Below are 12,579 nucleotides of genomic sequence, written 5' to 3'. Positions count from 1 at the left end.
AACTCTGTATTTTGGTGTAAATAATTGAATTTGTGGTTAGTCTTTTATATTTTTTGGGATCTTGACCCAGTTCTCTTTCATCCCACCAGGGTCGCCATGTCAAGACAGGCCAGCTGGCAGCTATCAAAGTCATGGAGGTCACAGAGGTAAAGACGCTCCTCATTAAACAACACATATTTTTTTCTCTATCTCTACTCACATATAAGTGAAACAGAAACGGGTAATTCCAGTAACCCACTGTTTGTTCATAAACCAGGCAGCTTGTTGCTAGTTATCAGTCTGTGAAGACATTTCATTAGTTGAAATGTTGAAGACTGTGCTAATAGGCAGATGGATGGACAGCAGAATGAGAATTTTAAAGCTGCCACATTGTTTCTTAGTCTCCACTTTCTCACATTTTGAAGGCCTTCAAATTCAAACTCCTTTATTTGCCCCACAGTGGGGGAATTGCAGTTATTCCAGTAGTAAAAGAAAAACAGGGCAAAGATATTGAATAAGATACAAAAGCACAAGGCTAAAAGTAAAGAGAAGATAAAAAGTCATAAATCAGAGGAAGAGATGTCATTTACGCTTGCATATGGGTTATTTACAGATTTGTGTATGTATGTGGTCTACTGGGAACAGTGCTGGTTGTACAGTCTTACAGCTGCAGGAAGGAATGATGTGCAGTAATGCTCCTTTACACACTTGCGCTGGAGCAGCCAACAGCTGAAAGAGTGAGTGAGTCCTGCAGGGGGTCGTGGGTGATCTTCATCCTTCATTCCTCTAATGGAGCACACAAGCTATTTCCCAATACAAGGGCTGCATTTAAAGAGTGAATTCATCAAAGTTGGCTTGATGAGACTCATTTTGAAATCTCCTTCATATGTAGCCACCAAATGTGTCCCCCTTTTCTTGTGAAACAAAGGCTGCAATGGGTGAGTCTTTCGTGGCCTAACCTACCCCAGTAATGAAAAGAATATGGAGGCAAAGAACACCAAGAGAGCATTTTAGGATCACAGGTTTAAATCTAAGTATTGGGTGTTGCTGAGGGTACAGCATGTGAAGCCAAGGGTGTTCAAACCTCAAAAATCCAGATGCAGCTACAGGAAATCCTGTTTGGAATTTTCAACTGATATGGTAGGCCATCATCTAGGCAATGGCTGGCTGAATGAATGGTTGTGTCTTCATCAAATCAAATTTATTATTATAGCACCAAATCATAACAGAGTTACTTCGCATATATAGATGTCTACTCCATACCCTTGCTAGACAACCAACAAATTGTCCTCATGAGCAAGCACGTGGTGGCAGTGGCAGGAAAAACTTCCTTTAAGAGGCAGAAACCTCTTAAAGCAGGCTCGGCCCGGGCAGAGTCATCTGCCTTCGACAGTTGAATCTACTGTAGTAGATTGTGAGCCTTCTAACCATAGGTTTCCATCCTGTGGTTAGAAATGCTGCAAGCAAATATCAAAGACAGGAGATATATGTTTATAAGCTGTTTATCAATATGAATTTATTGGCTACACATAACCCTCGTGCCAACATTTTTTACTCTTACTGAATTAATTTCAAGCAGCAAACCAACACCTGTAGCAAAGGACTTATTTAATTCACACATGCTTGACAAGTATACATTTATACTTTGAGGTGTTTCTGCGCTACTGTAGGTCAGGTGCTTCTTATTATTTGAATCTTGGGATGTGCTTGTTTTAGATGAGCAAAGAGGACAAATTCTTCTGATAATCCAGCATTGAGTGAAGATGAACATGAATAGAGCCAAAAAGCAGCAGAAAAAGCGAGAGGATGAGAGCAGGGAAGGAGAATCAAATGCTACAAAGTTGTCTGGATCAAACAAGTGTAATTAGTCAGTTACTGTTAGTCCATGTTTGAGTTTCGCTTCGTCAGATCACAGTTATATGCTGCTGATATTATTTCATCGAAGCCTTTCCTTTCTTTTCCTTTGAAGTGAGTAAAAACAACATCACACACTATTTTCAGATGTTTGCACATGTGGAAAGGTTCTTAACATTCATTATGGGGCTAAATGACTGACTTTGCAGTACATTGATCTTCTCCTTTTTCCTTTTTCAACTCAATTTTCACTTCCCTCATGTGGATAATTGAAGTGATAGGACTTTTATAATCCATTTGACAACCTCTCCAAGTCCCCCCTAAAAGCAGAGACACACTGCCAGGATCAAACAAAAATATACTTTCTTCTACCATCCAGTCTGACAGAATTAAATTACATGAAATTTGTCTCTTTTTTCTTATAGTTCTCAGAGTTGCACCAATACTTTGTTTTTGACCCTGAAGTAATTTTTTGTTATTTTTCATCACATTTTATTATTTTTAAAGTTCACATCAGGGAATTAGCACCAAAATGTTAATATAAGTCATAGCATAAATTAATAACTCTGAAGTTGCATTTTGAATGTCAGTGGTCCTGTTAGCTTTACAGTTGTGTATGGATTACAGTTTAGACATTACACACTTAAAATATAATGTGTGGTAATGTGTAACTGTGTGTACTCTATGTTGTGGTTTCACAGTTGTACAAGGGGCAAACAGCCGAGTTGTGGTGGTGTCATTCAACATAGTTCGTGGTTTACAGATGTAGAGCAATATTGATGGCTGAATGGGGTTACATATGGGCTGATCATAACATGTTAGGACAGATTGTGAGGCCATTGGGGCCAAAATTTAACAAAGCAGCGACTCAGGTTTTACTGTAATTAGGCTGAATCCTCTAAAAGCAATGTATCTGCAGATTGTTCAGGCATGTAAACATGTAATACTGCCAAACTGAAACAATGGATTGATTTATTGGTCATTGGAAACTTAATTGGGAATTTTTTTAAATAATTTTTTTGACCCATGTTTAAGTGCTTCTATGTCATAGTTCCAGAGGAATGTTGGTCACAGCTGGCACAACAAAAGTTCATGCATGGCTTTCACTGAGATGCTATCACAGCTATTAAATAAAATTTATTACACACATTTAAGGTCAGTCCTCTGGCACTCACTTAGAGGATCCCCTGTGTGAAATGCCACCAACCACACAAACTTATTCAGGAATTTCTTCACTTTTTTTTTTAATGGTTTGGAACAATAATTTATTTAGATGGTTTTTCAGACAGTAAATCCCAATGCCTATGAAAAAGATCACCATAAGGCTATAGTATAGGTAGATTCTTTTAGTGAGATGTCTCAAAATTATGCCTATGATATATGTTATATTTGTATTATATAATGCATAACTCTGCTGTGTCACTATTTTGTCAAAAAAAAAAAACAGTAATTATATACTAGTCAGACTTGTTACTTATTAATAGTTTGTCAAAAATCTACAAAAATGTTTGATTTGCTGTTGATGAGCGTATGGGCCTCCTGACTCTTGAGCAGGAAATGCTTGGCTATTATCTCCCCTCTCACACACAAACACACAGACAGACCACAGGCACAGACAGGAGGGGAAAGTTCAAACTGCATTGTCATTTTTCCCCTTCTGCCTTGAGGAGATTTAAAAGAGGTCAGTGACTAAGAGTAGTTCTCTGTTGCTCCCTTTTCTCTGATTAACACCCACATCCAGCTCATCTACCTCTTCTCTTCTCCCACAGCCCAGTGCAGATTTAGAGGTTTGGTGAATTGAAATTAAGTGATTTCCAAGATTTATTGGGAGAAACTGTGTGCTACACTATGTACCTCTTCTGGCTCTATCTGTCCTGTGTCTCATAACAGTGACCTACCTTTAATTGATAACAGGGAGTAGGTGAATTATGGCCCAATAGCTGGATGATATATCATGTGGAGGTTACACAGTCTGATCAACAATGCCGTCTGTCTGTATGTTTATGTGATTGTATTGTAAGGACTTTTTTTAGGTACCCATGTGCAACTTACTACTAACATTTTCTAAACATCTAATACAATGTTAATGATTCCTTTTATATACAATGTCTCCTCTCTGCCAAACGCTGTCATAGTACAACAGATCAGTCATAATAAAACGTAGTGTTTGTATGATCCGAACAATCATGGAGTTTCATTCTGCTCTTGTGTTTAGGAGGAAGAGGAAGAGATAAAGCTGGAGATCAACATGTTGAAGAGTTATTCCCATCACAGAAATATAGCTACTTATTATGGAGCATTTATTAAGAAAGGTCCTGCTGGACAGGACCACCAGCTATGGGTTTGTAAACTACTTTGTTGTTTTTTATTCTTTGTTAGTTCTTAAAACAACAAAAACACCACTCTGAATTTATCCTCTGTAACACTATCATTAACTGTATGTCTTTAATATATTTTATTTAATATTAATCCTGATTTTGGCTAGTAAAGTCCCTGTGTGGGTGACAGACATCTCTTCATCTGCCCAAACAGTTGGTGATGGAGTACTGTGGCGCTGGTTCAGTAACAGACCTGGTGAAGAAGACCAAGGGAAACTGTCTGAAGGAAGATTGGATAGCTTACATCTGCCGAGAGGTTCTCAGGGTAAGGTCAAGCTAACACTGCAAAAATATGTGCATACACGCACGCACACACTACGCATGCCAGCTTAAACCTGACCAACAGGCTGATTCAAATATGATTCCAAATGATTTGGGTTGCTTTACTGTTACCGACACATACACTACTAAAAATACATCTGAAATTAGCGAATATTGGCTCAGCTGTGACCCACACAGGTTTGGTGTGTTCAAACTTGTTCATTGTCCGCATTCTGAAAGTTGTAGTATCCAGTCCTTTTCTGATCATTGAACACTTGATGTTTTTGTTGTGTGGTTAGTTCTCTATTACATTTTTTTTTTAAGAATTTCCTCAAGAAGAAGAAGAAACAAATTGATTGTCTGCATTGTCAGATCAGTATACTGCCACCACCAAATTTACCCTAGATTCCCAAATGTAGGTGATTTAAGCTGCTGAATATTTCACCATCTTTCCAAACTATGTAATTTTTAACCTCCACTTCACACTAGTGACACATTGTAGAGTATTGGAAGCCCTGATTGTATGTCTTACTGAGAGCTGAAGTTTAGAGTTATAATAGTGATTAAGCCCTTGAGACCTATTCTCAAAATCAGCTCCCTCTGTCTGCAATTCAAGGGTGTGAGGAAGTTTTAAGTTATTTGTTTCTGTTATTCTGTATAATAACAAATTCCTGTGGCTCTGTTGCTTATGTAATGTAGCATTTAACCCTATGTCTTCAAATAACTGGCACAAGCACACAGACAAGATGACACCAAGTGAACATCTTTCTCAAGGTTGTGAGGGTAAAAGCAGACATAATAAACTGTGTGTGGAGCAAACTAAAGGCTCGATGAATTGTATAAAAAACATGATGCTACTTTTAGAGTTGGATTCTTTGCCAAAACATCAAAGACCACGTTTGGGGATCAATTTCTCAGTCATGTTTTTCCTCTCTGACGTGGAAGGGAATAATGGATTTATTTTTTCAATTGTAAACTTAAAAGGCCAGTTTGAAACACGTGTTTGAGATGTTATGGTTATCATTATGAAAGATCCCAAGGTCCTGAGAAAGCTGTTTGCACTGCTTTCTGGTAGTGTTTGAATTTATGGCTTTAAGTACACATACAATACAATTTGCTTCCAACATATCCATTCCAACATAAACTTAATGCTGACAACATAACACTGAGATTACTTTTTAAAGAAGTGAAAAAAAAAAAAAAAAAAAACAAACTTGAGAGACAAAGAACTCTGGATCGGTGCCAGTGTTTTCTCTGCTGCTGTCGGCCATGCTGTCTCCCCATTGTTTCAACACACATACACATACACAAACTCACATAGACACTCACAGCACGGTGAAGTCACTGTCTGAAATAAGACTTACTTCCTCTGTTTATTTAACCTCCTTTGAAGAAGCGAGAGTACAAACACGCAAACACACACACATTCACATATCACAAGTGTGATACTGCTACTAGTCGAGTCTGCCTACTAAAGAAAAGATTTTTAGAGGGAAAAAGAATTCTAAAAAGCTTGAAATAACTTGGTATTGCTTCCCAGCAGTCACATAATTCAACTTCTCTTTGAGCGCAATGTTTGTGACTTTGTATTTAGAGTGATAGTCATCTGACTCTTGTGTATGTGTGTGTTTATATGTGTGTGTACGTTTGTCTTCCAGGGTCTTTCCCATCTTCACTCTCATCATGTGATTCACAGAGACATTAAGGGACAAAATGTTTTGCTCACAGAGAATGCTGAAGTCAAACTGGGTATGACACATCTACACATGAACTGTGGTTTCACAACAAATGCGCATCCCCACAGGCTATACTGTAGAACAATCACAGCCATACATACATAAGTAAATCACACAAGCCATGGCAACTCCTGAAAGAAGCGACGGTTGGTGGTTGTTTACAGATATCTTACATGTTTATGTTTCAGTGGATTTCGGAGTGTCAGCTCAGCTGGACAGAACTATCGGTCGCAGGAACACCTTCATTGGTACTCCCTATTGGATGGCTCCAGAGGTCATTGCTTGTGATGAGAACCCTGATGCCACATATGACTACAGGGTGCGTAATGACACAGTAATAGTCATGTTTATGGCTGACTTCATGGGAAGTTTTTGTGAACCCTTGGGATGTTGCCAAAAAAAAAAAAAAAAACCCTGGGAATTGGGCTACTTCCCATATTCTTGGGTGATTCATGAATATAAAGCTAAGGCATCCAGCAGAAAAATGACAAGCATTACAACCTGGAGCAGCGCTGTAAAACCTTTTGCCCAGTGTCAGTTAATCTGTACCATATTTAATATCTAAATATAAAAAGTCTGAACTAAAATTAAATTAAAATGCATCAAGTCAACAACGTATTTGTATGAACCCTGCACTACCTGCTGACACAAAGTTGAGTGTAGGTCATGCGTGTTGCGCAATTACTGAAGTTAATGTATGCATGTAAATTGTAAAGAAATCAATTCCAAAAGTGAAAATTTGCCCAATGACATTAGCTCAATTATCGTTCAGTTTTTCGACTAATCAGGGATCATATAATCAATCTCTTGGGCTAATTATTTGGATCAATCATCTATTGCTTCATTTAAAAGACAGTGGATGAATTATGATAATGCCTATCAGATGCTTGTATTATTATACAAGTGTAAAAAAAAAAAAAAAAAAAACAACGCACTGAAAAATAACTGAACACAAAAAGAAAATACATTTTGCAAAGATACTTTGCATTGAATTTGGGAAATTATACATTTTCTGCTTCAAGGCATTTGAAAAAATGTTTTTTTATGTTTCTTTCTTTTTTTTCTTTTTTAATGGACATTTTAACACGGTCACAGAGAGGCAACAGGAAGCTCACAAAAAGTCAGCTGGGGCTTTGTTAGCAAAGGCACAGTCACCTTTGATCAGGGTAATTCTGTCACTGAGATGTAACTTCAGCTGGGATAAGCACAGACGAAAGGATCCATTTCAGCCGAGGGTGATCTTGAATGCCTCTTTAATGTATTTATACTTTCCCTTTTTTGACATCCAGTAGCTGTTCAATTCACCAAAGACACATGAAATGACTGAGTCTACAATAAATTGTGTCCATGCACTCATCACTTAAATTCAGTAGAAAGGGTTCCATCATTAGACATAAAAGAATTTCATTACACAGAACATCTTTCCAGCAAGCATTTTCCTCAAAAGCTTTTCACTCACCCACGCTGATTAGAAATGTCATAGTTCACAGAAACATGTTTAAAAGGAAATTCAACCCATTCCCTGCTTTTCTGGAGGTAATAACCCAAGGACTTTCAAAATCACTGAATCCACTGATTCACTGAAAAATGCCAGAAACTTGGTGTGAAGTCTCGGAGCTTTTTTCTTTGAAATTTTTATTATTCCTGCATCTCTACTCTTACATTATGCACGAATTGATTTACTATTTGAATTAAAACAGAATGTCTAAAGTTTTCAGGAAATTATTAGCGCTCAAGCAAAGTTTTGTGTGCACAGCAGCCTTAACCTTTTCCTCTCCCTCTTCTTTTCAGAGTGACCTCTGGTCTTTAGGAATCACTGCTTTGGAGATGGCTGAAGGAGCCCCTCGTAAGTCATAAATACAGCTACACACGCATGTAACTGATGTTGTTCATATACTCTTTTGTTTCCCCATCCACACTGTAATGTATTTTCATCTCCCTCTCTCTGTCTGTCTATCTCTATCTACTCTTTCCTAGCGCTGTGCGATATGCACCCAATGAGAGCGCTTTTTTTGATTCCACGAAACCCTCCACCCAAACTGAAATCAAAGAAATGGTAAGTCTCACACATGGACATATACTGACAGCAGGATGCAGAGGGCAGTGTTTGTTGTGATCCCAGCCTTTTCAACATAAAACCTAACGCTCAAAGTAACTAAACTGTCTGTGACATGAAAACAAGTGATTGCATCTGAGGCTATTTACATGGACACAGTTGTTTTTCTGTGAGCAATGTCTGCTGCAGCACGGCTCCCCATGTTAAGGAAAGGGTATAGGAAGAGGCATTTTAATGAAGGCAGCTGATACCAACCTGAACAAACACTGCAAAAAAAACATTTAGAAGAGGCTTGCACATTCTTCAGTTTAATAAAACCAAAATTAATTTGTTTGGATCAGATTGAGTCCAGCACATTTAGTATGGGCCAAGACAACACTACCATAGTTATTGCAGACTGCTGGACATTTGGTAGCATGTTGACATTGGCCAATGCAGGTGCATATATATATTTGACACTAGGACTCCAAAGTTTTACACTCACTGATTGAAAAGATTACGGTGGATATGCAGACATTTATTCATTCATTCATCTTCAACTGCTCATGCGTTTCCGGGTCACGGGGGTTGCTGGAGCCAATCCCAGATCAGATGGGTGAGGGCGGGGTACACCCTGGACAGGCTGCCAATCCACACAGAAAGGCCCGAGGCCCAGGAATCAAACCCACAACATTCTTAATGTGGGGCAACAGTGCTAACCACTGTTATATGCAAACATATACATTATAAACAAAAAAAAAAATGAAGGATGCGTTACTGTCTTTTGCTGCAGTTGGCTCTAATAGTTTAATTCTTCAAACAAAAAATCTAAGTTGTATTAAATAGACATATTTGTTCCTTATGTTGCTAATGATATTTATTATATTATTATTGGTAAAAAAAAACTTGGTTTGATCAGGATCAATGATATTTCAGGTTTCATCTGATAATCTGTATTTGAGTAAAAATTCATTATTCCTCTCCTCTCCTCTCGTACTGAATTTGTCGTGGAACTTATGCCCCCTTCCGTTCATTATTAATTCCGCCAGAAGGACTAGTTCACAGGGCAGCTTTTAATAGCTCCAACGGTCTGGGCAGTGTGTATTTTCAATGAGTTCATATGATAGACAACATACTCTTCCAGTGTGAGTAGCAATCCTGTACACGGACAGCTAGTAAAACTCAAATAAAAGTTTTTTACCGTTCTATTACATTTGATTGTGGAAAAGTGGTTTGCTTGTGTGATTTTTGCCCGCATATAAACGCTGGTCCACCTATTTTATCAGTGTACTGCAGGCATGTGTTTGTAAGTTACACTTTTCCAATTGCTCCTATTATACTGCTTCCCATTAATCAATTTAGGATTATTTTTCTAGTGCTTTTGTCAAGCCATTTTGCGTCCTGTCAAGATGCCAAAAAAGCAAATAATAATAGGGAGCGGAGTAAATTGCAGACTGCAGCTAAACATTATGTGTCAGTAGCAGTTCTGAAATACCAAATCTTGGTATAAATTAATATGGATTTAACGAAATACATTTACATAATACAATACATTACATTGTATTGCATACAATGTATGCAATTACATACAATACATTACAACAATACATTAGTGTTACAATGAAGGAGCAATGAATTACTTCATCATTTTTATCACTAAACCCAATTTAAAGGCTCTTAATATTTTCTTGCACTTTAAAGTACATTACATTTGAGATGTTCTGTCCTCCATCCTCTCTGTCTTACCTGTATTCCTTCTGCATTTCATAGGTCCAAGCGTTTCTTGTCATTCGTTGATAACTGTCTGGTTAAGAACCATCTGCATCGGCCCACCTCTGATGCCCTGCTGAGACACGCCTTCATCAGAGACCTGGCTAATGAGAGACAAGTTCGCATCATGCTCAAAGATCATCTGGACAGAACCAGGAAGAAAAGAGAGAAAGGTAAACATCCATCCAATAGATATATTACACCATTAACAGGTACAGCAGATGGAGAAATGCAGGATTCAATACTGTCTATTGTTATAGTTTGTTTTATTTTTTATAAAGACCAAACTCTGAACTGGAACTTCTTTTGATTCCAACTTTCTGTAAAGGGCTGGAATTGATTTTAGTGGGTCAGTAATAATTCACTTCTTGTATGAACTGCTGAATTATTCAAATGTTATGCTTTTGTAGGCCAGTTCATGCTGACAGAGCTGCTGAAAGTTTGCTAAGGGTTGGTGTCCTACCGGGGCACCTGTGCTGATGTACTTGGCTACTTCATGTGCTCTGTTCGATGTTGGACAACTGAAAACCAAAATATTTTCAGATGATAGAAGATGTTTTACCTTTCTTCTCTACCAAGCATTACATTTCTTCCATTTTAACTCACTTCAAGCTCACACACACCACTCCTCCAATTTCTGTGACAAAAGGTGTGGGGCACAGAACTCGTTGGAAAGGGGGCTTTGTATTCACCGCAAAAGCACGCTATACCATGCAGCACATTAATCGTCCTATTACAATTATCATACAATTATGGTTGTGAAAAGTCAAAATCAAAATTTGTTGAACCATCCAGCCCTAAATGATAGTACTGATACTTCCCAAGGCTGAGTCATGATCTGTGCTCCATGCTGCATCTGTCCAGTTGTTAAAGAGGTAAATTTTCGGTCAAGGAATGTGAAAAATACTTTGGATAACTAACGGAATATCGTAAAGTTTTACAATTTGGCAACTTCACAGCCTAGGTTTTCCTTGACGTTTCAATAGTTGAGTCAATGAGGTGGGTGTGAGGCTGCCGAGGGTTGGTAGATGTACCAACACGCAGTGCTGAGAAAGAGCACCAGCTACACCATTGCCAAAACCAACTTCTTTGCTCAGGCTGTCACAAACACTGCATTTCTGCCAATCCAAAGCACACTGTATGTGGAAAGGATTCATTACACTAGCCGCGCCCACAGAATAACTTTTTTTTTTTTTTTTTAAACTTTTTTTAAACTCTTAAACCTATCCAAGTACAAGTCCTGACCCAGTCCTCCTCTCACTGGGTGGGGGGCATGTTTTACACAACACACAGCAAAGACGGATTAAGAAGACAAAGTAGGGCAAGAATATGGAAAGGGAGAGAGGAAGGTGGAGAAAAGTACAGTATGAGAACAATTTATTCTCATCCTGTTCAACAGATTTATTCTCCTCATGGATGAGTGCTGAATGTGTGATGCTAAGATGCACAGTAAACAGTGAGAGAAAGAGTTAGGGGCAGGGAAAAGGAGACAGATATTTATGCCTCTGCTCTTCTTTTGTACTCACGTTGATATTCAAGCAGTGTAAGAAATCCTTGTGTTGTCCTTAATGTTTATTCATCTTAAGTTGACAAACTGAAAGACAGATGAGAAAGTGATAACAACAAAGAGACAGACTGAGGGGAAGGAAGCAGGAAACACAATGGCCATCTGGTTTTAATCTTGTGTTAGCTTATGAAACACACTAATGACTGGTGGACTTTCTGCATGTTGCATGTGCTGTGTGCGCATGCAGTGTGTTCAAGATCAGATATGCATGTCTGTGTCTGTGTCTGCGTGTGCATGTGTGTCCCCCTGCCCCTCCAGAGTAATGAAATGCTGATAGTTTTAAGTGTATGTGGAGAAACTGCAGCAGAAATAAGAGGGGAAAAAATGTCAATGCTCCAGACATGATCCAAAAAGGATGTGTCATTTCAGCATACCCAAGAGTGTAATTTGGATAGAGATGTTCTATGGCTCGGAAGATGAATCACTAAGAAAAAAAAAAAAATGCCCCCTCTTTGGTCAGCAAAAGTAGACATCAACCATCTAAATGCATTCTCCTCCTGCAACTGTGGCCCAGAAAGACATAACATGAGCCAAAATTTTGAAACATGACATCACTGCAGCAGCGCAGAGATTTCCTCTGTTCGCTGCAACAGCTGTAGTGTTTTCTGTTGTGAACATAAACACCTGCATTGTGTTTCAGCATGTTAACGCCAACAAACGGTATGTTCACATTAGGACCTGCAACTTTTACACCGTATGCTGACCTAATGTTGTCATGTTGCTGGCTGGGCCTTTCTTACTGGCCTGTAGACAACCACCCTATGCTTCTGGACTTAGTTTTAGTGATCACAGTCAAAACAAACACGTCATTTTTAAAATATATGGCTGTGAAACTAAGAAATTGAGCTACATCAGATTCACAAATCACAATTGTAATAGTAAGTGGGAACAATAAAGTCCAATATGCATTTTAAAAACAGCTGTGCAGAGACATTATCTGCCTACACATATGTGCATGTGTTACGGGTCCCATGGTAGGAATTGTACTTGGGAAGTAGA

General features: G+C 38.4%; 1 protein-coding gene across 4 annotated transcripts in view; it reads left to right on the top strand.

Moving 5' to 3' along the window:
- Positions 1-12,579, top strand: part of LOC115049495 (misshapen-like kinase 1) — a 57,336-nt gene that overhangs the window by 11,106 nt on the left and 33,651 nt on the right. For all 4 annotated transcript variants that reach the window (XM_029511740.1, XM_029511738.1, XM_029511739.1 and 1 more), the window contains exons 3-10: positions 90-146; positions 4,049-4,174; positions 4,366-4,476; positions 6,131-6,221; positions 6,397-6,527; positions 8,000-8,054; positions 8,186-8,264; positions 10,014-10,186. In XM_029511740.1, coding sequence (XP_029367600.1) covers positions 90-146; positions 4,049-4,174; positions 4,366-4,476; positions 6,131-6,221; positions 6,397-6,527; positions 8,000-8,054; positions 8,186-8,264; positions 10,014-10,186 — 823 coding nt within the window. The remainder of the gene's footprint in view (positions 1-89; positions 147-4,048; positions 4,175-4,365; positions 4,477-6,130; positions 6,222-6,396; positions 6,528-7,999; positions 8,055-8,185; positions 8,265-10,013; positions 10,187-12,579) is intronic.

The sequence above is a fragment of the Echeneis naucrates genome, chromosome 10 (assembly GCF_900963305.1).
Source record: "Echeneis naucrates chromosome 10, fEcheNa1.1, whole genome shotgun sequence".
NCBI lineage: Eukaryota > Metazoa > Chordata > Actinopteri > Carangiformes > Echeneidae > Echeneis > Echeneis naucrates.
The sequence above is the reverse complement of the archived record's forward strand: the minus strand, read 5'-3'. Positions and strand labels throughout refer to the sequence as shown.